General features: G+C 41.8%; 2 protein-coding genes across 2 annotated transcripts; one reads left to right on the top strand and one right to left on the bottom strand.

Annotated features, from left to right (window-relative positions):
• Nucleotides 1–147: 147 nt before the first annotated feature.
• On the top strand, nucleotides 148–8,811 carry Prp8 (pre-mRNA processing factor 8). Its single transcript, XM_077398610.1, has 9 exons — nucleotides 148–293; nucleotides 533–768; nucleotides 841–1,009; nucleotides 1,071–1,235; nucleotides 1,309–1,524; nucleotides 1,798–2,136; nucleotides 2,402–2,507; nucleotides 2,571–7,886; nucleotides 7,987–8,811. Exons 2-9 carry the CDS (start codon nucleotides 552–554, stop codon nucleotides 8,578–8,580), a joined length of 7,122 nt encoding a protein of 2,373 aa, XP_077254736.1. The 5' UTR covers nucleotides 148–293; nucleotides 533–551; the 3' UTR covers nucleotides 8,581–8,811.
• A 460-nt stretch (nucleotides 8,812–9,271) lies between these two features.
• Nucleotides 9,272–23,286, bottom strand: LOC143893347 (uncharacterized). Its single transcript, XM_077398605.1, has 12 exons — nucleotides 22,107–23,286; nucleotides 21,634–21,712; nucleotides 20,157–20,341; nucleotides 19,836–20,001; nucleotides 18,506–19,301; nucleotides 17,040–17,126; nucleotides 15,791–16,039; nucleotides 14,429–15,614; nucleotides 13,931–14,009; nucleotides 11,056–11,240; nucleotides 10,735–10,900; nucleotides 9,272–10,201 (listed from the first exon to the last, which is right to left on the bottom strand). Exons 1-12 carry the CDS (start codon nucleotides 23,230–23,232, stop codon nucleotides 9,841–9,843), a joined length of 4,665 nt encoding a protein of 1,554 aa, XP_077254731.1. The 5' UTR covers nucleotides 23,233–23,286; the 3' UTR covers nucleotides 9,272–9,840.
• Between the last annotated feature and the right edge of the window lie 1,140 nt (nucleotides 23,287–24,426).

Below are 24,426 nucleotides of genomic sequence, written 5' to 3'. Positions count from 1 at the left end.
TTTTTAGCCAATAAGCTTGCAGCTTTTCTGTTAGAGCAGAGTTTACGCATACGTTTCTCGTTAGAGAATCGGAGGGCAGGGTGCGTCTCTGTCAGTTTTTCCTCTCTCGATGTTTTTGAACACAGTCGTAAGAAAGAGAGATCGAATCGAAGCCATTCAGCCATTGCCCATTGTGCGTTGCCGTTTCTTGTGAAAAAGAGCCGACTTGATGTAAAGTGATCAATCAAACGACAAATTGATTTTACACAGCATGGCGTCACGCAGGAATTAATCAACTAATATCGTAAGAAGCTGTACGTGCAGTCTGTTATCAAGTGTTGACTAGTACTATTGTTTGTACACATGTATCACTTCCGTGCGCGGTCGGACATGTTCCAAGATCCGGCGGTAGAAATTACGCTTGCGATTGATCCGTGTTTTCAACGCCGTACTTCGAAGTTTACGGCTTATCCGAGATACTCGAACGCGTCTGCATACAGCGACGAACGGCTCATATCGAAAAAAAGTTAATTGAGAGTCTTGTATTTTTTAGCTGGGAAACACCTGCAATCATGTCTATCCCGCCGTATTTGCTGCCCCCGGGTCCATGGGCCACGATGATGGCCGCCCAGCAGCAGGCGCAGATAGCGGCCCAGGTGCACGCTCAGGCTGCGGCCCATGCGCAAGCTGCCCATCATGCTCATATGCAGGCTCATATAGCTGGACCGCCGTTGCCTCAGATGCCTAAGCAGCCAGAAGTCCTGTCCGAAGACAAGCTTCAGGAGAAAGGTAACATTTGTTACCGATGATTATCTTTACGTTGTATTTTTTTTTACAATGGCAATATCTTGTTTGCTCCAGCACAAAAATGGCAACAGTTACAATCAAAGCGGTTTGCGGAGAAGAGGAAGTTTGGCTTCGTAGACGCTCAGAAGGAAGATATGCCAGCTGAGCATATAAGGAAGATCATCAGGGATCATGGCGATATGAGCAGTAGAAAATACCGACATGACAAGCGCGTTTACTTGGGGTAAGTTGGTATGGAAAGCTGTGTGTAATTAAGATCTCTACGAAATATATTTATATTGCAGGGCATTGAAGTATATGCCACATGCCGTTATGAAGTTGTTGGAGAATATGCCTATGCCGTGGGAACAAATAAGGGACGTAAAGGTCTTGTATCATATTACTGGAGCCATTACGTTCGTCAATGAGATTCCTTGGGTTATAGAACCTGTGTACATAGCTCAATGGGGGTAAGGCGCGAACAATCTTGTTGTTGTTTAATAATTTGTAAAATATTCATATTGAAAATTCTGACTTCTTCAGCACCATGTGGATCATGATGAGACGAGAGAAGAGGGATCGTAGACATTTCAAAAGAATGAGATTCCCACCCTTTGATGACGAAGAGCCTCCTCTAGATTACGCGGACAACGTTCTGGATGTGGAACCGTTGGAAGCTATACAAATTGAACTCGATTCGGAGGAAGACGAGTCCGTGGCGTCATGGTTTTACGAACACAAGCCCTTAGTCGGGACAAAGTAAGTCGTTTACGCATACAGACGATTATAAGGAAAAAAGAAATTATATTTGTTTGACACATTGTATCGGCCTATTTGCTCTTTAATGATGAGACGCGTAGGGGTCCTGAAATCAACTGGACATGTGAGTTGACAACTGGATTGTCGCATATCATTGAGATTGATATAAAAGCGATCCAGTTGGAGAAATGCTGTGCTGAAAAGACATTCCTGAGAATATAATTTTTTCACTGCATACGCAATATAGAACCTGAATGATAAAATGTATTGCAGACATGTTAATGGATCCACATACCGAAGATGGAACTTGACGCTACCGCAAATGGCCACTCTGTACCGCTTGGCTAATCAATTGTTGACCGACTTGGTAGATCAAAATTTCTTTTACCTGTTTGACCCGAAGTCATTCTTCACCGCAAAAGCCCTGAATATGGCTATCCCTGGAGGACCGAAATTCGAACCATTGGTAAAGGATTCGAACGCTGCTGATGAAGATTGGAACGAGTTTAATGACATTAATAAAATCATTATCAGACAACCTATCAGGACAGAATATAGGATTGCGTTTCCCTACTTGTACAACAACATGCCTCATTTTGTGCATCTTTCGTGGTGAGTCATAGCAGTATATCTCTCTTTATATATTTTTATTAAATTTTTACATATTCCACACTAGTTTTGAGATTTTTGTGTTAGTATATAAAGATCTTACTAGCAGTGTGGTAAAGAAAGTTTAGTGATTGTTATTCGTATCTTTTTTGAAGATTGCAAAAAGGAACCGCTGATGTCACTTACAGAACTATAATTTTTTTCAAAAAAATAATCATATAGTTTTACATGTTGTACATGTTTTGATTAATTAATATATTGTTTATAGGTATCATGCACCAAATGTCGTGTACATAAAAACTGAAGATCCAGACTTGCCTGCATTCTATTTCGATCCATTAATCAATCCGATCTCTCATAGGAATTCACTGAAAGTAAGTTTTTAACTTTCAAATTAGATAAGTATCATATTAATTAATTTAATTAATTTGTTGCAGACGGTAGAACCGCAAATCGAGGACGATGAAGACTTTGTTTTGCCTGGCGAGGTGCAACCGTTTCTTCAGGAGACACCTCTTTACACCGATAACACAGCAAATGGAATAGCGCTTCTATGGGCCCCAAGGCCATTTAACACACGTTCCGGTAGAACGAGAAGAGCCATCGACATCCCATTAGTCAAGTCGTGGTACAGGGAGCATTGTCCGCCTGGGCAACCCGTAAAAGTGCGAGTCAGTTACCAGAAATTGCTGAAATACTTTGTGCTGAACGCTCTGAAGCACAGACCACCGAAACCGCAGAAGAAACGCTATTTATTCCGTTCGTTCAAGTCGACCAAGTTTTTCCAAACAACGACGATAGACTGGGTGGAAGCCGGTTTGCAGGTGTGTCGTCAAGGATATAACATGTTGAATCTGCTGATACACCGGAAGAACCTTAACTATCTCCACTTGGATTACAATTTCAACTTGAAACCTGTCAAGACGCTTACAACGAAAGAGAGAAAGAAATCGCGCTTTGGTAACGCTTTCCATCTGTGTCGTGAGATTCTTCGTTTGACCAAGCTCATTATCGATTCTCACGTTCAGTATCGACTGAACAACGTAGATGCTTTTCAGCTCGCTGACGGATTGCAATATATCTTCGCACACGTCGGTCAGTTGACCGGCATGTATCGGTACAAGTACAAATTGATGCGGCAGATCAGGATGTGCAAGGACTTGAAACATTTGATCTATTATCGTTTCAATACCGGCCCAGTCGGCAAAGGGCCCGGCTGTGGGTTCTGGGCACCTGGCTGGCGCGTCTGGTTGTTCTTCATGAGAGGCATCACTCCGCTGTTGGAAAGATGGCTCGGTAATCTATTATCAAGACAATTTGAAGGTCGCCACTCGAAGGGCGTGGCAAAAACGGTGACGAAACAGCGAGTTGAGTCGCACTTCGATCTCGAATTACGAGCATCCGTCATGCATGACATAGTGGACATGATGCCTGAGGGAATAAAACAAAACAAGGCGCGAACTATTCTTCAACATCTGAGCGAGGCCTGGCGTTGCTGGAAGGCGAATATTCCATGGAAGGTGCCAGGCTTGCCAATTCCGATCGAGAACATGATATTGCGTTACGTCAAGATGAAAGCCGACTGGTGGACGAACACGGCTCATTACAATCGAGAGAGAATTCGGCGCGGTGCCACGGTGGATAAAACTGTATGCAAGAAGAATCTTGGCCGTTTGACGCGTCTTTACTTGAAAGCTGAGCAAGAACGACAACACAATTACTTGAAGGACGGTCCATACATATCACCGGAGGAAGCTGTGGCCATATTCACTACCTCGGTGCATTGGCTGGAGTCCCGAAGATTCGCGCCGATACCCTTCCCACCGCTATCCTACAAGCACGATACGAAGCTGCTGATATTGGCTCTGGAACGCTTGAAGGAAGCCTATAGCGTTAAATCCAGACTAAATCAAAGTCAACGAGAAGAGCTGGGCTTGATAGAACAAGCGTATGACAACCCACACGAGGCACTATCCAGGATCAAGAGACATTTGCTCACGCAGAGGGCCTTCAAGGAAGTTGGCATCGAATTCATGGATCTTTACAGTCATTTGATCCCTGTGTACGATGTGGAGCCGCTCGAAAAGATCACGGATGCTTACCTCGATCAATATCTGTGGTACGAGGCGGACAAGAGGCGACTGTTCCCACCCTGGGTGAAACCGGCCGACACGGAACCGCCACCGCTTCTCGTTTACAAGTGGTGCCAAGGTATCAACAATCTCCAGGATGTGTGGGACGTCAGTGAGGGTGAATGCAACGTGTTGCTCGAATCGAAATTTGAGAAGCTGTACGAGAAGATCGATCTTACGTTGCTCAACAGATTGTTACGCCTGATAGTCGATCATAATATCGCCGATTATATGACCGCGAAGAACAACGTGGTCATCAATTACAAAGACATGAATCACACCAACAGTTACGGCATTATCAGAGGACTGCAATTCGCGTCTTTTATCGCCCAATACTACGGACTGGTATTAGATCTACTGGTGCTGGGTCTTCAACGAGCCAGCGAGATGGCTGGTCCGCCGCAAATGCCAAACGATTTCTTGACGTTCCAGGACGTCGCCTCCGAAACGGCGCATCCTATTCGATTGTACTGCCGCTACGTCGACAGAATACATCTATTCCTGCGTTTCTCTGCCGACGAAGCGAGAGATCTTATCCAGCGTTATCTCACTGAGCATCCTGATCCGAACAACGAGAACATCGTCGGCTATAACAACAAGAAGTGTTGGCCGCGAGACGCCCGTATGAGACTGATGAAGCACGACGTGAACCTGGGTCGCGCCGTTTTCTGGGACATCAAGAATCGACTACCGCGCTCCACCACCACTATTCAGTGGGAGAACAGTTTTGTCAGCGTCTACAGCAAGGACAATCCCAATTTGTTGTTCAATATGAGCGGCTTTGAATGCAGGATTCTGCCCAAGTGCAGAACAACACACGAGGAGTTTACGCATCGGGACGGCGTCTGGAATCTCCAGAACGAAATCACAAAGGAAAGAACGGCGCAGTGCTTCTTGCGTGTCGACGACGAGAGCTTGCAGCGTTTCCACAATCGCGTCAGACAGATCTTGATGGCTTCGGGCTCGACCACTTTCACGAAAATCGTGAACAAGTGGAATACCGCGCTAATCGGTTTAATGACTTATTTCAGAGAGGCGGTGGTGAACACGCAAGAGTTGCTGGATCTGCTAGTCAAGTGCGAAAATAAAATCCAGACACGTATCAAAATCGGGCTGAATTCGAAAATGCCGTCGCGTTTCCCACCTGTCGTTTTTTATACGCCCAAGGAATTGGGCGGTCTAGGAATGCTGTCGATGGGCCACGTATTAATACCACAGTCAGACTTGAGATGGTCGAAGCAAACTGACGTGGGCATCACTCACTTCCGTTCGGGCATGAGTCACGACGAGGATCAACTGATTCCGAACCTGTACCGTTACATACAACCGTGGGAATCGGAGTTTATCGATTCTCAACGCGTCTGGGCGGAGTACGCCCTAAAGCGGCAAGAGGCCAACGCGCAAAATCGCAGGCTTACCTTGGAAGATCTCGAGGACAGCTGGGATCGCGGTATTCCCAGAATAAATACGCTCTTCCAGAAGGATCGGCACACGCTGGCCTACGACAAGGGTTGGCGTATTCGTACAGAGTTCAAACAATATCAGGTGTTGAAGCAAAATCCGTTCTGGTGGACTCATCAGCGTCACGACGGCAAACTGTGGAATCTGAACAACTATCGAACTGACATGATTCAAGCGCTCGGCGGCGTCGAAGGCATCCTGGAGCACACTTTGTTCAAGGGCACCTACTTCCCGACGTGGGAAGGTCTGTTCTGGGAAAAGGCGTCCGGTTTCGAAGAGTCCATGAAATACAAGAAGCTGACGAACGCTCAACGTTCCGGTCTCAACCAGATTCCCAATCGTCGATTCACTCTGTGGTGGTCACCGACTATTAACCGCGCCAACGTTTACGTCGGTTTCCAGGTGCAACTCGATCTGACGGGGATATTCATGCATGGAAAAATACCGACCCTAAAAATCTCGTTGATCCAGATATTCCGCGCTCACTTGTGGCAAAAGGTGCACGAGTCCATCGTGATGGATCTCTGCCAGGTGTTCGATCAAGAGCTGGACGCGCTGGAAATCGAGACCGTGCAGAAGGAAACGATACATCCGCGAAAGTCTTACAAGATGAACTCCTCGTGCGCCGACATTCTACTCTTCTCCGCCTACAAATGGAACGTGTCTCGGCCGTCCCTTCTCGCCGATTCCAAAGACGTGATGGATAACACGACCACGCAAAAGTATTGGATCGACGTTCAACTGAGATGGGGCGACTACGATTCACACGACATCGAGCGGTACGCTCGTGCGAAATTTCTCGACTACACCACGGATAACATGTCCATCTATCCATCACCCACCGGCCTCCTCATAGCCATCGATCTGGCATACAACTTGCACAGCGCCTACGGCAACTGGTTCCCCGGCTGCAAGCCGCTCATCCAGCAAGCCATGGCAAAGATCATGAAGGCGAATCCAGCCTTGTATGTGTTACGCGAACGCATCCGCAAGGCGTTGCAGTTGTACTCGTCCGAACCGACGGAGCCTTACCTCTCCTCGCAAAACTATGGCGAGCTCTTCTCCAATCAGATCATATGGTTCGTCGACGATACGAACGTGTATCGCGTGACGATCCACAAAACCTTTGAGGGCAATTTAACGACGAAGCCGATAAACGGCGCGATCTTCATCTTCAATCCGCGCACGGGACAACTCTTTCTGAAGATCATTCACACCTCTGTCTGGGCGGGCCAAAAGCGTCTGGGTCAGTTGGCCAAGTGGAAGACCGCCGAGGAAGTCGCTGCGCTGATTCGCTCTCTGCCAGTGGAGGAACAGCCGAAACAGATTATCGTCACCAGAAAGGGAATGTTAGATCCGCTGGAAGTGCACTTGCTGGACTTCCCCAATATAGTCATCAAGGGATCCGAGTTGCAGTTACCGTTCCAGGCGTGTCTCAAAGTGGAGAAGTTTGGCGATCTGATTTTAAAGGCGACCGAGCCGCAGATGGTGCTGTTCAATCTTTACGACGACTGGTTGAAGACCATCTCGTCATACACCGCGTTTTCACGACTGATTCTGATCCTGCGCGCTCTGCACGTCAACACCGAGAGGACCAAGGTCGTTCTCAAGCCTGACAAGACCACCATCACCGAGCCGCATCATATATGGCCGTCATTGACGGACGACGAATGGATCAAAGTGGAAGTGCAGCTGAAGGATCTAATTCTGGCGGACTACGGCAAGAAGAACAACGTCAATGTCGCGTCGCTCACGCAGTCTGAGATCCGCGATATCATTCTGGGCATGGAGATAAGCGCGCCGTCTGCGCAACGGCAACAGATCGCCGAGATCGAGAAGCAGACTAAAGAACAGAGTCAGCTTACCGCTACCACCACGCGAACGGTGAACAAGCACGGTGACGAGATCATCACCGCGACTACATCCAACTATGAGACGCAGACCTTCAGCTCGAAGACCGAATGGCGAGTACGTGCTATCTCCGCGACCAATCTCCATCTCAGAACGAATCATATCTACGTTTCGTCCGACGACATCAAGGAGACCGGCTACACTTACATCTTGCCTAAGAACGTACTGAAGAAATTTGTCACCATTTCCGATCTGCGAGCCCAGATAGCTGGTTATTTGTACGGCATCAGTCCACCTGACAACCCTCAGGTAATTATTGCTAAATTATTTCATATATTAAAATGTAAATCCACTCCAACTGTAATTTCGTACCGTAATCCACTCTAATCTCGCGTTCTGTGTTTGATAGGTGAAAGAAATCAGATGTATTGTAATGGCGCCACAATGGGGAACTCATCAGACCGTCCACTTACCAAACACGTTACCCAACCATCAGTATTTGAAGGAGATGGAGCCGCTGGGATGGATACACACGCAGCCAAATGAGCTGCCGCAACTATCGCCGCAGGACATATCTTCTCACGCACGGATTATGGCGGAGAATACCATCTGGGACGGTGAGAAGACCATCGTTATCACTTGCAGCTTCACGCCCGGCTCCTGCTCGCTCACGGCGTACAAGCTGACTCCGAGTGGTTTCGAATGGGGCAAGCAGAACACCGACAAGGGCAACAATCCGAAGGGTTATTTGCCTAGTCATTACGAGAAGGTGCAAATGCTTCTGTCCGATCGTTTCCTCGGCTTCTTTATGGTACCCAGTCAAGGCTCGTGGAACTACAACTTCATGGGCGTGAGACACGACCCCAATATGAAGTACGAATTACAATTGGCGAATCCGAAGGAATTCTATCACGAGGTGCATAGGCCGGCCCATTTCCTCAACTTCTCAAGCTTGGAAGACGGCGATGGCGTTGGAGCTGATCGAGAAGATATGTTTGCATAAAATAAACTCTTTTATATAAGATTTCAACGGACAGTGAAAGGAGTGATTGAAAGGAGTGCAGGACGTGTGCAAGTAGCGCGCGAGAGTACGTGTTGTAGTGGTTTTTATTTTCTATTTTCTCGTCTAATTATTGTATACGTAGACGATTACAAATACATACAGGTAATAGTAATGAATATAGGTTAGATTTTATTATATAACAATTACAAACTTCTGAACTCTGTGCTCTTATTCTCCTTGTGTTGTAATTCTGCCCATTTGATTTTCCACATTTTGATTTTATAGGTGCGCATAAATGCAGGTGCGACTTAAATGTTAGACGAATGTTTGTGATGGCACTTGTACAGGAATATTCTGTGACCGTATAGAAGCTAAGTGAGAATAGCTATATTCTATATGTAATACGATAAATGAAATACAGTTCCCAGAAAGCTCGGTAAATACACTTCATAATAAATCAACAGAATCTTAAATTAATCATGGAGATGCTCGATTTAAAGTCTACCTCAAGGATTTTCGAGGTACATATTGCAATACTATCACGTGTATATGATAAAATATACGGCTGATATATGACACAGGTCGGTATTTGCATCGCACATTTGTTGCGCGATAAAATATTGTCTTAAAAATTATGTATCCACATAAACATGTGTATTTAAGAACGCATATGTCCATTTTATATATATTATATATATATTTTTTTTCTTGTATTTAATAATATTAAACACTTATATGTTTGCGGTGCAAATGTAGACCGAGTGTCAATGTAATGAAAATAAATATAGAAAAAGAGAATGTAAGATAGTCTCTTTCATGCACGAGCAATAATGTACTAGAATTGAAGTTAAAATTAGTAAAATTGTCTGTAGCCTTTTTACCGAGACACATTATGATGTAACAATAACGTAATAATAAATCTCTATACATTAAAATAAAATTTATACAAAATTATGGTATACGGCAGTCAATGTACATGATATACACTATGTTTTTGTTACTCTAATGAGGACGATAATAGATGCAGAGCAATTAATTTCTTTAATTCTCTTTAGACTGCAAAAAAGATAAAAAAAATCTTGTAAATACAATTTAAAGGAATTTAAAGAACGATGGAAATCACCAATCTTGACGTTCCAAACAAAGAGATCAACGCGAGCAATGTAACATTAATTCTCGAGCAAAGAATTAAGTTACATCATCGCCCAATTGCTCATTCTTCTGATTCATACAGTGGAATCCGTTTCTCACGTTGCAATATTAATCAGCCTCATCGGACGAACTCTTCATGCGGCAATTTGTTTGCACGTATGGATTGGCCTTCTCCTGCAGCGACATCATTCCCGACGTGGTAGTGCAGGTGCGCGAGGTTGAGCTGTGACAGCCGCTACGCGTCGAGTTTCTGGAGAACAGACCACGATCCTGGCAACCGAATCGCTTTAGCAGCAGTCGCTTGATCTTTTCTTTCCACACGAATATAATGAAGATGATGAGACCTTGCAGGGTGTTTGTCAGATCGCTCAGATACCAAACGTACGACGACGCCTCGAATAGCCATGATATTATTTCCATGGACCAGTTTATGCCCATCACGATGAACAACTTCAGATAGAGATTGAACCTGCGTGTGAATGCGTTTGTTTCTGTATCTTCTATAATTTAGAATTACTAAAACAAAGGGCTTCGCGATAAACGAAAGCATTTGAAGTAACCGATGCACGCTGAAAATAGATATCTTCGAAAAATCGTAATCATAAAGTTTCGGGCTAAAAAACAGGGAGAAAGTTGTCCAAGTTTTCTAAAAAAAATTTGAACAAATGTGATGTCCGTCTTTTCTTTTTGAAATAGGGGAACAACCACTTTTTGGTTTTTATTCGCACAATCGTTTGTCATTCTTTCGAGAATCGCAGACGCTCTCGAGGAATCTCGTACGCGCTCAATCCAAACGGCGACGATGTGTTTGTTGCTTCAAAAGATTTCGTAATTATGAAAGCGAACCACCGCATGGAAAAAAGTTGCCGTCTAAAAATAATTATCACGTTGGGAACGACATTATGCAAAGTCGTTCGGCAAACTGATCCATCGGCGTATAATCTGCATATATTAATATGATTATCCATAACGTATCAGTGAAAAGATGCTTGGTATACAAACCATTGCTTATTGTCATCGTGGCGTCTGCTTTCCGAGTCTCTCAAATGAGAATCTGTGTCCTTCTTCTGACGCACAATTTTTCGTGCAGTAGAGATAAACAGGCAAATGTTGCAGATAACGGTGACACTCATGGGTAAGTAAAAATATATCGCACTCGCCTCGTTCGCTGAAACGAAGAATTAAATTTCTGGCATTTTTATACCTCGCATTTTGCAAGCGCTTAACTTTGACAAGCTTAACAAGTTTCAAATCTGGTCTTGATAAAACGTATGGTTTCAATAGAACGTCACTGTCATAAGCTATTAGTAAACGTTCACTTACTATTGAACCAACACTTCGTTTTACCGAACTCCGGTCGGATCAATTCCTTTGGCACGCTGGGAACGAAATCCATGATGACACAAATGACGGTGAGAATGGAAGCGCTCCCCCACGCGTAAATCGAATACATAATGAATTTTTTTCTTTCTCGTTGCTTCACGTTTCCTTGTAACGAACGGAATCCTCTGCAAAATGTAATTTGCATGCCATATTGTTTCCAGCAACAAGTAGAACAGGTCAGCATGCAAATACCAATTAAAACTGTTATCGGCGCTTTTAGTCACTTCTCGGAAATATGACCGATGTGTTGAATTTTGTTTAATACATTTTATGTAAGCGGTGTGCGACTATGACACGTAATTGATAATTGAAAATTATTACTATTTCGAATTTAATTTCCTACATTTATTTAAGAAACGTATACAGAAAATTATTTAGAAACGTTTAAAGACTGACATGTGAAATATTAGATTGTTCTTGTAACTTACAAAGATGTCTTTCAACTCTATCAATCTTAATTAAATGGGTAGCTTTTTGGTAACTCAATTAAGTTTGAATGGTACAAGTGTTAAAAATAGAAAATGTAAAATTTCTTCGAAGATTTTTATATATAATAATTATTTTTCTCTTGCTTTTTTCTTAGTTGCAGCAATTAATACAATATGGCCTGATTTATGGAGGGAGCCTCATGTAACCGGTCAAAAAAATCTAAAAAATTTTTATTGCATAAATCATTATAGCGTAATATCTGTAGAATATTTTCCCAATGTTGCAGAGCGAAATTCGAACTTGAAATACCTAGGCGATTTTAAACCTGAGCGTTACGCAAGTAAAGCGCGTGCTCAAAAAACTTGAAACTTTAAACGCGATTTTCTCAAAACATGTTTTTCAAATTGGTGTGCAAGATTACTCATAAAGTATTCGACCAATCGACTTGCTTTTTGGCATGCATGTAGATAACTAAATACCATTGTACGTAAACTACCTTGTTTAGTCATTTTATCAAATTAAATAATTTTTATTGCATAATTAAAGCCAAAATTTTATCCGTAAAAATCGCATTTTTTTATAAGTCCTGTTATTTTTTCAGTTTTGCATTTTTTATTGAACAAAAAGGTTTACCGAGAGAGACAATGGTAACTTATAATAAAAGTAAAAAATTTTGTTTTGTATTTTTGTTTCAATGATAAATTGCAGGCGCAATGCTGCACACCAATTGTGAAGTCCGGCGCCGCGGCCTTCGAGAATAGGCTTTGTTGCTACTTATAAATAAAGAATTTTGAAATGAAAAAATATTTTTTTACATCTACAAATGTTGCTAAAATCATTATCTAAGTTTCAATAAATTTCATTTTAATGTCTTTATTTTAAAAAAAGTTCCACAAAAATGCCGTGTTTTCAGCGTTTTACATGAGGCTCCCCCCCCATTAAGAATGGAATGAGAAATGGAATGCATGGAAAAGTGATATAGATGGACGCGGACGATCAAAACATAGAAGAATTCAAGTTAAAAAATAATTTATTAAAATTACATAAATCGTGCTGTGCCGAAAGATGATTCACGCTTTCCCGCGAGGACACGCGTGTATAGAGGCGATGAAAATGGTGTGCGCGGATGATCGATGCGTGCACGCAATAAAGGAGGAAATTAATCCGATTCCAAGTACGACCCGCGCTGCACGCGCGCCCGAGCCGCGCGACATTCTTGTAATTGATTACAAGAGACCGGGCGATGTGCGTACACATCAGCAGTCGTCACACCCTTGTAGTAGGGTGAAACGGTCTTGGCGACAGCGCGGGGTCAGTTCATCTCTGCGGGAACGGTAAATAGCGATACGACAATATCGCGTCATGAAATTTCATTGACACGCGAGAGATAATAAGTTACTCTATAGCATTCCACACGCGCATAATGAAAAAGAATGAAAGAACAAAACGCATCGCGTGTCGCAGGTCGCAGGCATGACCAGAAAAACGTACGATTTGTATTGATAACGTTAAACAACTGTTGAATTGATCATCGCGACACGAATGATGGATTTAACTTCTTGTATCGCAATCTTTTCTTAATCTCATTTTAGAAAATACGTCGAGACGGCTCCGTTAATGTAAACGAACTTGTATATTCATTAATAATTATTAAGTAATTGATAAATGAGCGTGTTCGACATATTCACGCAGCGTGAATACCAACGTTCGAGGATAAGGTTTACTGACATTTTCCGTTCACCCGAATATTGCTTGTCCGAACGGCATTTCGGACCGACGCGACGTCCAACCGCGAAGAAGATGAAAATTAACTCGGCTGTGTTTGCACCACATACGCGCCGGTCACGTACCGGATATTAATTCGCGTCCTGTCGCTATCAATTTCCCCTAGTGTTTGTCAATTATCAAACATCGTTAACACAAGCGCCGGATCAAGTGGCGCTTGCGAAAATATTTGGCAAATCAATTAACTCATTTTGACCTAGAACTCGATCCGCGTTTTATTTTTTATAAACCGTAATCTCAATGTTTGATCATAATTATAAATATATATAAATTATAAATGGGGTAATTATATATAAATATAAGTAAGAGTAATTTGTATATAAATTATATATATATATATAAGTGGGATGGTTTTTTAAATAATAATTTATCTTTGAGATTCAGATCTAAATATTTTGCTCCATTTTGTTCAAGAAATATTACAAGATATCTTCAAAATCCAGATCAATGTCCATTTCTACCAACGCGGATTAACTTTAATCTCGGTTTAACTTAATTTTTATCTTTTTCTAATTGTTACAACAAGAAATATCACAAGATTGTCTTTAAAATGTAATTTAATTGCAGATATAATGTAGTATGGAATATTTTGATAGCTTACCCGAATGTCCACCAAATGTCAAAGCACATCACGTTTAACCAGAAGAAGCTTGCAAAGAACGAGAAATAAATGATGTAGGCTGAAACAGAATAATGAACAACTATTAATCACGCATTATGGTGCCGATAATAAGGCTTATGTTCGTCCGTGAAGAAACAGGTTTACTCTGCCTTTCTGCATCAGGAATTCGTTTAGTCGAAAACGATAAACCTTGACGATAATGTACACTACATTGAATTAAACATTGCGATTTAAATATTGTGTCAGAATCACGTAAAATTCTCCGCAAAAAGAAAAGGAAAAAAGATAGTCATCCAAATAAAGTTGCAAGTTGAATGCATATCAAAATTTAAATTTTACCCGTTTTTTATATTTCATTGTTTTTTCCCCAAGGTTTTATTAAATTTTTACATTCAAAAATTATCGGGGAGAAAGAGAAATTATAATGTTTTATATGTTGTATTATATGTGTTTACTGTGTATTATTATATGCTGTACCCATTATTTTGCAGGAGGCTGTTTCCGATATTGGTGTCTGTGCGGTTAGCTGAGGTATCGTGAGGAACGTGTACGCGACGAACAACGAGCCGACGTATCCGCGCAGCGTGTAGCCGTGCATGTTCTGAAGCTCCGGCAGTATGGAATACACCACGAATGTCGTCAGTAGAAACGGCAAGGATATTGTCAGACCCACATAATATATTTCCGGGAAGACCGATTCCGTGAAATTAATGCAAACAGCTACCTCGTACTTATCCCGTTGCAAGACGATGAGGCAGTATGAATCGGCATCGACCAAGTATTCGCTACGCGGTAGATACAGAGAGCCATTGAGGAGGAACATAATCGCGTCATCAGGTTCCTCGTCAGGTTTAAGCAAATAGTATCCGACTTTCTGGCACGGATCGTGGACGGTCAGCTGAAAGATTTGGTCCACCTCGCCGATCGGTCCTTTCTCAAGCGACTCGTTCGTCGCCTGCTCGTACACACCCGGAAAGGAATAACGCCCAACGTTCTCAGCAACGCATTGCTCCTTGATGCGAACGCCGAGGGGGCAGCAGAGCGGAATGCAGATACTGTTCTCGCACATCTCGTACGGAACAACGTTGGTCTTATTATCTTTATAGAACTTTCCAAGGAGCTCGTACGTTAAGTTGCTTCTGTCTTCGATCACGTCTTGCATCAGGTTTCCACGGGGTTCGTGTGCTGTCGAGTTGATCTTGTCATCTGTAGAATTCGTACGAAGCTCCATCGACGTTTGATCGCCGCCCCCGCGATCCTTCGTGGAATGCGCGTGAAATTCATACCTCACCGAGTCATCATCCTCGTGGATACTCGTGGAGTTAAGACGGAGCTTGTACCGCACGTCGTCGTTACTCCTGGTGGAATTTCCACGAGCGTTATAACCCATAGTTTCCGCATCACCGCTACGATTTGTCGTGGTAACATTAGTATGAATCTGATATTGCACTGTGGGAATATTCCGCTCGTTATCGCTCGTCGTCGTCCTAAAATTTTTCAGCGGCTCGGAGGAGGAAGCGATAAATAGAAGCGTGCAACAGCAAAGCGCGAGATTTCGTCGACGCATCGTCGACCTGTGGACACGTCGAAATTCACTGACAACCTTCTTGGTTTTCTCTTCGTGCTTTAGTCGGAAGTCCAGCGACTGCAACGATATCGCAAACTACGGAAACGAGAAAAATACGCGTGATGATATCGAAAACTACGGAAACGAAAAGGATACGCGTGATGATATCGCTGGCCGCGACAGCGACGCTTTGGTCCGAAGGACGAACCCGTTTCGCAGCAAACGTACAAGTGCATGCCTGGAAGAAAATAACGATATGAAAGAGAAGGTACCTCGTTAAAGCAGGTCCTCTTTTCGGCCGGGGATGTGGTGACCAGGACAACGGGAGCGAACCCCTTTACAGATGAATTTTTATAGTTTGCTTTCCGGAGCGTATGGTTTGGAAAACCACGTACGTGAACGCTGGTTTGCATTTGTTTGTTTATAAGGGCTTTTAGTACTTTCTCAGGTCTAAGACGCACGAGCTTCCGGTTCCCTCGCAGCAGCCAAGGTGAGTCATCACGATTGGCGTTTGAGAAAACTTTAGTTTACACTCCACCTTTCAACGTGTAGTCTGATTTAGAAAAGGATCTCTAAAAATCTAAGGGTGATCTTTGAACTTGACGTAAATTGACTATGGCTGGGTTCGTCTTGACGCTTTTCAGCGCTGTAAGTCTTATTCTATCTTCATTGCACATCGAATATCAAACGAGGATAGAGCGATGCTTTCAGTGCTGAAAGCGTCAAGACAAACGCAGCCATTATAGCACATAAATTTTGAATTTTGAAAAGCTCTATATTACGTTAGTGCAATATACCCATCTTCTATGTTTGTCGTATGAAAAAAAGCAGGCAGGTACATTAAGTATAAGGCAAACGCATGACCGTATGAGACAATTAAGCATAAAAGCAAGATAAAGAACACAATTTTTAGTACATATAATTTAGTCACTATTTTGATGTTGGCTCCTTTCCGCGTGTTACATCCAATTGATTACAGAAAATTGAGTCCGACCATTATGTGATTTAAGTCGATCAAAAATTGCTTCAATTCATTTAGCTGATTAATTTACGTAATTTCTCTGTTCTATAAATCTACAATTGTTCTACATGCTTTCATTGTATCTGGATGTATAAGCTACATTTAATCAAGAATTAATTCTCAAGATGCGCAACACACACAAGTTCTCCTAAAAGCCTTGATTAATTATAAACACGCAAACAGTCAGTGATGAGTCGTTTCTGATGTTATTATTATCATATTCACGAATGCTATTACGCGAGAAATAATGTGCACTATTCAGTCATCACCACGAAGTCGCTTTAGGCATTAAATATCGTTAAGTAAGCATAACAGCAAAGCGACACGAATTGATCCCATCGACAAATTCGAAGTAGGTATACAGTAACGTAGTATACAATCTTGGAATTATCTCTACCTGGAGTTATCGCATCGATTAGAAGGTGACCGTCGGCCGGATCGACATCCTGGTCTGCTGGACGCCGGAGAGCGCGGAGTTGAACGAGGAGACGTATACTCACCACCATGTGGGCATCATGGTGCGTGTCCATCCCGTTTCTCGTTGCCATCTTCCTGGTGTACGCGGTCACCCTCGAGTTGAGAAACCTCTACGGCAAGACGTTCATGTGCTATATATGTCACCTGCTTGGTCATCGCCTACGTCTTTCTGATCCTGGTCAACCACATTTACATGTCTCGGATACGCGTGCTGTGCTTCACCACAGGTAAGCGGTACTCCATAAGTATCCGATAACTGCGACGGTCAACACCTCTGGTATTTCTAGTTTCTAACAACTAACGTTGCGAGTCTACAGTTCCTTTTAAAAATTGTTGAATTATTTTAAGCGAGACGAGAATATTATTTATTTGATATTAATATCCCATATATATATATATATATATATATATATATATATATATATTTAGGTAAAAGTTTTTTCTACACAAATAAGACATAATTTAAATCTCTTATATTCATATTTTAATTTTTTATATTTAGATTTAATTTATGCTCACGCATCTTTCTTCTTTTAAAAATAATCTATCACGAATAAAATTATCGGTTGATGACCGAAGAAGATTAATCACGAACTTATATTCACAGCCGCGAAGTTGTGCGCTTAATCATCAGTTGGATTTATTAATTCGTAATGCATTGTTCGATAGAACAATCACAAAACAAATTAAAAAAAATAAAAAATAAATATTGAATAAATAAAAAATAATAGGTATGTAATTACTCCGGATAAAAAAAAATTATAGATCTTCTAGATATAAGAGTTTTCGATTTTTTCTCTCTAACAAAATTTAATCTATGAAATAAGGAGACATAATAAATTATCTTTCTTTTTTTTAATATTCATGAAAATAACAATCACACAGATTCATGACATAAATCTATAAGGATTGGTTACTCTATAATTGCATTATAACTAAACGCACATATACGTGCGTAATACGTGTGAAATATACGTTATCGGTATCTATTCGACCCATTAATATGGAGCACATCGTAAATAGGTATACGTATGAACCATGCTTTTTTTTCTGTACGCGCGACTACAATATCTGTGATTAGTAATGATGCAAGAATTGTATACTATACGCTTTCTGTTATAATTTAATCCTTGGTATTCGTTTCGCGTAATTTCGCGGAAAGCGCGGATCAAGAAAGTCCTTTCAACGAGGAAAGTCCGGATTAGATCTGAACTGAGAACCTGTCGGCGTCTCTCAAGCCATCGCCTTCTACGATTTCCCGTAAAACAAATGTAAATGATTCCCCCAATGAGTGTGATGGGAGATACGAGCGACGAGAACAAACCGAATTTTGCATAGCGTTTCGTTGTATACCTCCGCGTTGGTCAAGTACCATCGCTTATAGGGTTGGATAAAAGTATACGCGGATAACAGTAAAATATAATATAATTGTATTATCTAAATTTTTTTTATTTATATAGTGGAATCCTTTTCTCACGTTGCAATATTAATCAGCCTCATCGGACGAACTCTTCATGCGACAATTTGTTTGCACGTAGGGATTGACCTTCTCCTGGAGCCACATCATTCCCGACGTGGTAGTGCAGGTGCGCGAGGCTGAGCTGTAACAGCCGCTACGCGTCGAGTTTCTGGAGAACAAACCACGATCCTGGCAACCGAATCGCTTTAGCATCAGCAGTCGTACCACGGCGAGCTCTCCTCGAATAGCCATGATATTATTTCCATGGACCAGTTTATGACCATCACGTTGAACACCTTCAGATGGAGATTGCACCTGCGTGCGAATACGTTTGTTTCTGTATCTTCTATAATTTAAAATTACTAAAACAAAGGGCTTGGCGATAAACGAAAACATTTGAAGTAACCGATGCTCGCTAAAAATAGATATCTTCGAAAAATCATAATCGTCAAGTTTCGGGCTAAAAGCCTCGGACGAACTTTTCATGCGGCAATTTGTTTGCACGTAGGGATTGACCTTCTGCAGCGACATAATTCCCGACGTGACTGGTGCGCGAGGCTGAGCTGTGACAGCCGCTAGGCGTTGAGTTTTTGGAGAACCACGATCCTGGCAACCGAATCGCTTTAGCAGCAGTCGCTTGATCTTTTTTTTCCACACGAATATAATGAAGATGATGAGACCTTGCAGGGTGTTTCTCAGATCGCTCAGACGTACGACATACCAAACGTACGACGGCAGTGACGGCACGCCCTCGAATAGCCATAATATTATTTCCATGGACCAGCTTAAGCCCATCACGATGAACAACTTCAGATAAAGATTGAACCTGCGTGCAAATGCATTTGTTTCTGTATCTTCTATAATTTAGAATTACTAAAACAAAGGACTTAGTGATAAACGAAAGCATTTGAAGTAACCGCATGCTCGCTGAAAATAAACATCTTCGAAAAATCGTAATCATTAAGTTTCGGGCTAAAAGACAGGGAGAAAATTGTCCAAGTTTTCTAAAAAAAATTTGAAGAAATGTGATGTCCGACTTTATGAAATAAGGGAACAACCACTATTTGCTTCTGATTCGCACGATCGTTTGTCATTCTTTCGAGAATTGCAGATGCTCTCGAGAAATCTCGTACGCGCGTGATCCAAACGGCGACGATGTGTTTGTTGCTTCAAAAGATTTCGTAATTATGAAAGCAAACCGCCGTATGGGAAAGTTGCCGTCTAAAAATAATCATCACGTTGAGAACGAGGACCGATCGACATTATGCAAAGCCGTTCGGCAAACTGATACATCGGCGTATAATCATATATTAATATAATTATCAATAACGTATCAGTGTAAAGATGCTTGTATACAAACCATTGCTTATTGTCATCGTGGCGTCTGCTTTCCGAGCTTCTCAAATGAGCAGCTGTGTCCTTCTTGTGACGCACAATTTTTCGTGCAGTAGAGATAAACAGGCAAATGTTGCAGATAACTGTGACACCTATAGGTCCGATAAAATATATCGCCATCGCCTCGTTCGCTGAAACGAAGAATTAAATTTCTGGCATTTTTATACGTCGCATTTTGCAAGCGCTTAACTTTGACAAGCTTAACAAGTCTCAAATCTGGTCTTGATAAAACGTATGGTTTCAATAGAACGTCACTGTCATAAGCTATTAGTAAACGTTCACTTACTATTGAACCAACACTTCGTTTTACCGAACTCCGGTCGGATCAATTCCTTTGGCACGCTGGGAACGAAATCCATGATGACACAAATGACGGTGAGAATGGAAGCGCTTCCCCACGCGTAAATCGAATACATAACGAATTTTTTTCTCTCTCGTTGCTTCACGCTTCCTTGTAACGAACGGAATCCTCTGCAAAATGTGATTTACGTGCCATATTGTTGCCAGCAACAAGTAGAATAGGTCAGCATGCAAATACAAATCAAAATAATTATCGCTTTTGGTCGCGCTTCTCGGAAATATGACCTATGCGTTGAATTTTGTTTAATACGTTTTATGTAAGCGGTGTGCAACTATAGTCCGTATTTGAATATTAAAAATTATTGCTATTTCGAATTTAATTTCCTATATTTATTTAAGAAACGTATACAGAAAATTATTTAGAAACGTTTAAAGACTGACATGAAATATTAGATGGTTCTTGTAACTTTCAAAGATGTCTTTCAACTCTATCAATCTCAATTAAATGGGTATAGCTCTTCGGTAACGCAATTAAGTTTGAACGCTACAAGTTTATAAAAAAAGTGTGCAAATTAGAAACTTGCACATTACTTCCTCATCATTAAAGATCGCTACCATTGCTGCTATATTATGTCGCTCACAAAGCTTCTCTTATGAAGAAGCTTGCATTTTATTTGATGCATAATTATTAGTATTTATTAATTTTGCTTTCTCATAGAGGTAGCTTTATGAGCGAAATAAAATAGGAGCAATGGTAGCGATCTTTAATGATGAGGAAGCAATGTGCAAGTATCTAATTTGCACACTTCTTTCATTTAAAAAAAATTTAACCTTTTTATAAATTAAAAAAGGGTTAGCTTACAAGTATAAGTGGGGTTTTATAACCGACGCAATGTCAAATCGGTATTGACTTTGGGAGTTCAGGCTACGTGGTCCATATATGGACTTTCGCATATGGACCTTTGGTCGCGTATAAAGCTGAGTCTAATCAACTAAATCTTAAAAAATTATATATGAAATATAAGGGTAGAAAAAAGACTGAAAAATATAATAAAATTAGAAATGAAACCGATATCTCAAAATTTGCAAAAGTTAGAGCAACTACCAACTTTTCTACAAGAGTACTAAATTTTATTAAAAAAGAACCGCATTATATATCACCGCCAAATTCAATCCCAATCTTCCTTACATGATACTCCATCGATTAAAAAAAAATGCATCCCGATATCTCAAAAATCACGGAAGTTAGAGCATAAACGGATCACAAAAGCGTTGCGCACACACACACACACACACACACACACACACACACACACACACACAAACTAAATTCTAGTTCAAGGTTTGAGTACGAAACATAAAAAATAACGCAAATGGCAACTGTTGTGGGGTCCATTGGTCAACGGGTTAAAAGATAATTTGATTGCAGTTAAAACGTAGTATGAAATATTTTGATAGCCTACCCAAATGTCCACCAAATGTCAAAGCACATCACGTTTAACCAGAAGAAGCTTGCCAAAGCCGGGAAGTAAATGATGAAACCTGAAACAGAATGAACAACTATTAATCACGCATTATGGTGCCGATAATAAGGCTTGTGTTCGCCCGTGAAGAAACAGGTTTACTCTGCTTTTCTGCATCAGGAATTTATTCTGTCGAAAACGGTAAACCTTGACGATAATATGCGCTTCATTGAATTAAACATTGCGATTTAAATATTGCGTTAGGATCACGTAAAATCTTTCGCAAGAAGAAAAGGAAAAAAGACAATTAGCCAAATAAAGTTCCAAGTTGAATGCATATCAAAATTTAAATTTTACCCGCTTTTATTTCATTGTTTTTTTCCCAAAGTTTTAATAAATTTATACATTCAAATTATCGGGGGAAGAGAAAGAAATCATGTATTATGTATATGCTGTACTATTATATGCTGTACCCAATATGATGCAGGCGGTATCCGAAATTGATGTCCGAGCGGATAGCTTAATTACCGCGGTGAACGTGTACGCGACGAACAACGAGCCGACGTATCCGCGCAGCGTGTAGCCGTGCATGTTCTGAAGCTCCGGCAGTATGGAATACACCACGAATGTCGCCAGTAGAAACGGCAAGGATATTATCAGACACACTAGTTTAATTAAGTAACGGTATACTTCCGCGTGGCCCGTTTCCAAAAAATTAATGGAAACAGCTATCTCGTACTTATCCCGTTGCAAGACGACGAGACAGTACAAATCGGCATCGACAAAGTGCTTGATACGCGGTAGATACAAAGAGCCATTGAGGATGAACATAAACGCGTCATCTGGTTCCTCGTCAGGCTTAAGCAAATAGTATCCGATTTTCTGGCACGGATCGTGGACGGTCAGCTGAAAGATTTGGTCCACCTCGCCGATCGGTCCTTCCTCAAGCGACTCGTTCGTCGCCTGTTCGTACACACCCGGAAAGGGATAATGCGGCCCAACGTTCTCAGCATCGCATTGGCCATCATTGGTGTTCATGCGAACGCCGAGGGGACAGCAGAGCGGAATGCAGGTACTGTTCTCGCACATCTCGTACGGAACGACGTTTCTTTTATCGTCATTTTGATAGAACTTTCCAAGGTGCTCGTACAACGTTAAATTGCTTCTGTCTTCGATCAGGTCTTGCATCAGGTTTCCACGGGGTTCGTGTGCTGTCGAGTTGATCTTGTCATCTGTAAAATTCGTACGAAGCTCCATCGACGTTTGATCGCCACCCCCGCGATTCTTCGTGGAATGCGCGTGAAATTCATACCCCACCGAGTCATTATCCTCGTGGATATTCGTGGAGTTAAGACGGAGCTCGTATTGCACGTCGTCGTTACTCCTGGTGGAATTTCCACGAGCGTTATAACGCAAAGTTTCCGCATCGCCGCTACGATTTATCGTGGTAACATTAGTATGAATCTGATATCGCACTGTGAAATTATTCCGTTCGTTGTCGCTCGTCGTCGTCATCGTCGTAGAATTTTCCCGCGGCTCGGAGGAGGAAGTGACGAATAGAAGCGTGCAGCAGCAAAGCGCGAGATTTCGTCGACGCATTGTCGACCTGTTGACAGGCTGAAATTCACTAACAACCGTCTTGGTTTTCTCTTCGTTCTTTCATAGTCAAAAGTCCAGCGAGCGCAACGATATCGCAAACTACGGAAACATGAAGAATACGCGTGATGATATCGCGTGATGACGTATTCAAATACGTCGCAGAGTAAAACAAAATTTACGTCAAGTGTCGAGTTATCGACGTATGTGATAATAATTAAGTGTTTATCGGAGAGAACGGAATAAACGCGAGAGGAGGCAAAGAGCTCTTGCACGATTCTCTCTTTTCTATCTTCTCAAGCGAATCGTCGAAACGAATGTAAAATCCATTCGTGGTTCAAATATAGCAATTGTTATCACTAACAATTACGGTTGATTTTCAATTATCTCGCTGAATTCGGTAAAGTAGTGTTCGCGGTTTCACCGCGACTTTTTCTGATGACGGACAAGGGAAGAGCGCGCGAGAAACGCACGCACTCGCGCGAGCAACGGGACGAAGCTACCAGACAACGAGCCGGCGGCGTTAGAAAAGCAGAGGCTACCTGCTGCGAAGCCGCGGTGTACAGGGCGGTTCGAGAAAAAAAAAGAGAGAGAGAGAGAGAGAGAGAGAGAGAGAGAGAGAGAGAGAGAGAGATGTTCATTGACAAGCTTCTTGTCTACGGGATGGTAGCTTGACCAATCCAGCGACAACGTAAACTTAAACACTGGGCTGATTAGATATTTAGATACAACAAAACGCTACGCAAAAAAACGGTTTGTCCTCGTCGCCCGTATCTCCCATCACACTCATTAGGGGAATCATTAACATTTGTTTTACAGGAAATCGAAGATATAGCGATGGCTCGAGATGCGCCGACATCAGGTTCTCTTTTCAGATCTAATCCGGACTTTCCACGTTGAAAGGACTTTCTTGATCTCGCTTTCCGCGAAATAACGGAAAACCAATACCAAGGATTAAATTGTAACAGGAAGCGTATAGTATATACAATTCTTGTACTATTACTAATCACAAGAGATATTGGAGTCGCGCGTGCAGAAAAAAAAGCATGATTCATACGTATACCTGCTTACGATGAGCTCCATATTAATGGGTGAAATAGATAGTGATAACGTATATTTCACATGTGATAACGCACGTATATGTGCGTTATAATGCAATTATAATTTAATTATAATGCAATTATAGAGTAACCAATC

Source organism: Temnothorax americanus, unplaced genomic scaffold, assembly GCF_048541705.1.
Source record: "Temnothorax americanus isolate GAGA-0224 unplaced genomic scaffold, ASM4854170v1 Scaffold12, whole genome shotgun sequence".
Taxonomy (NCBI): Eukaryota; Metazoa; Arthropoda; class Insecta; order Hymenoptera; family Formicidae; genus Temnothorax; species Temnothorax americanus.
The sequence above is the reverse complement of the archived record's forward strand: the minus strand, read 5'-3'. Positions and strand labels throughout refer to the sequence as shown.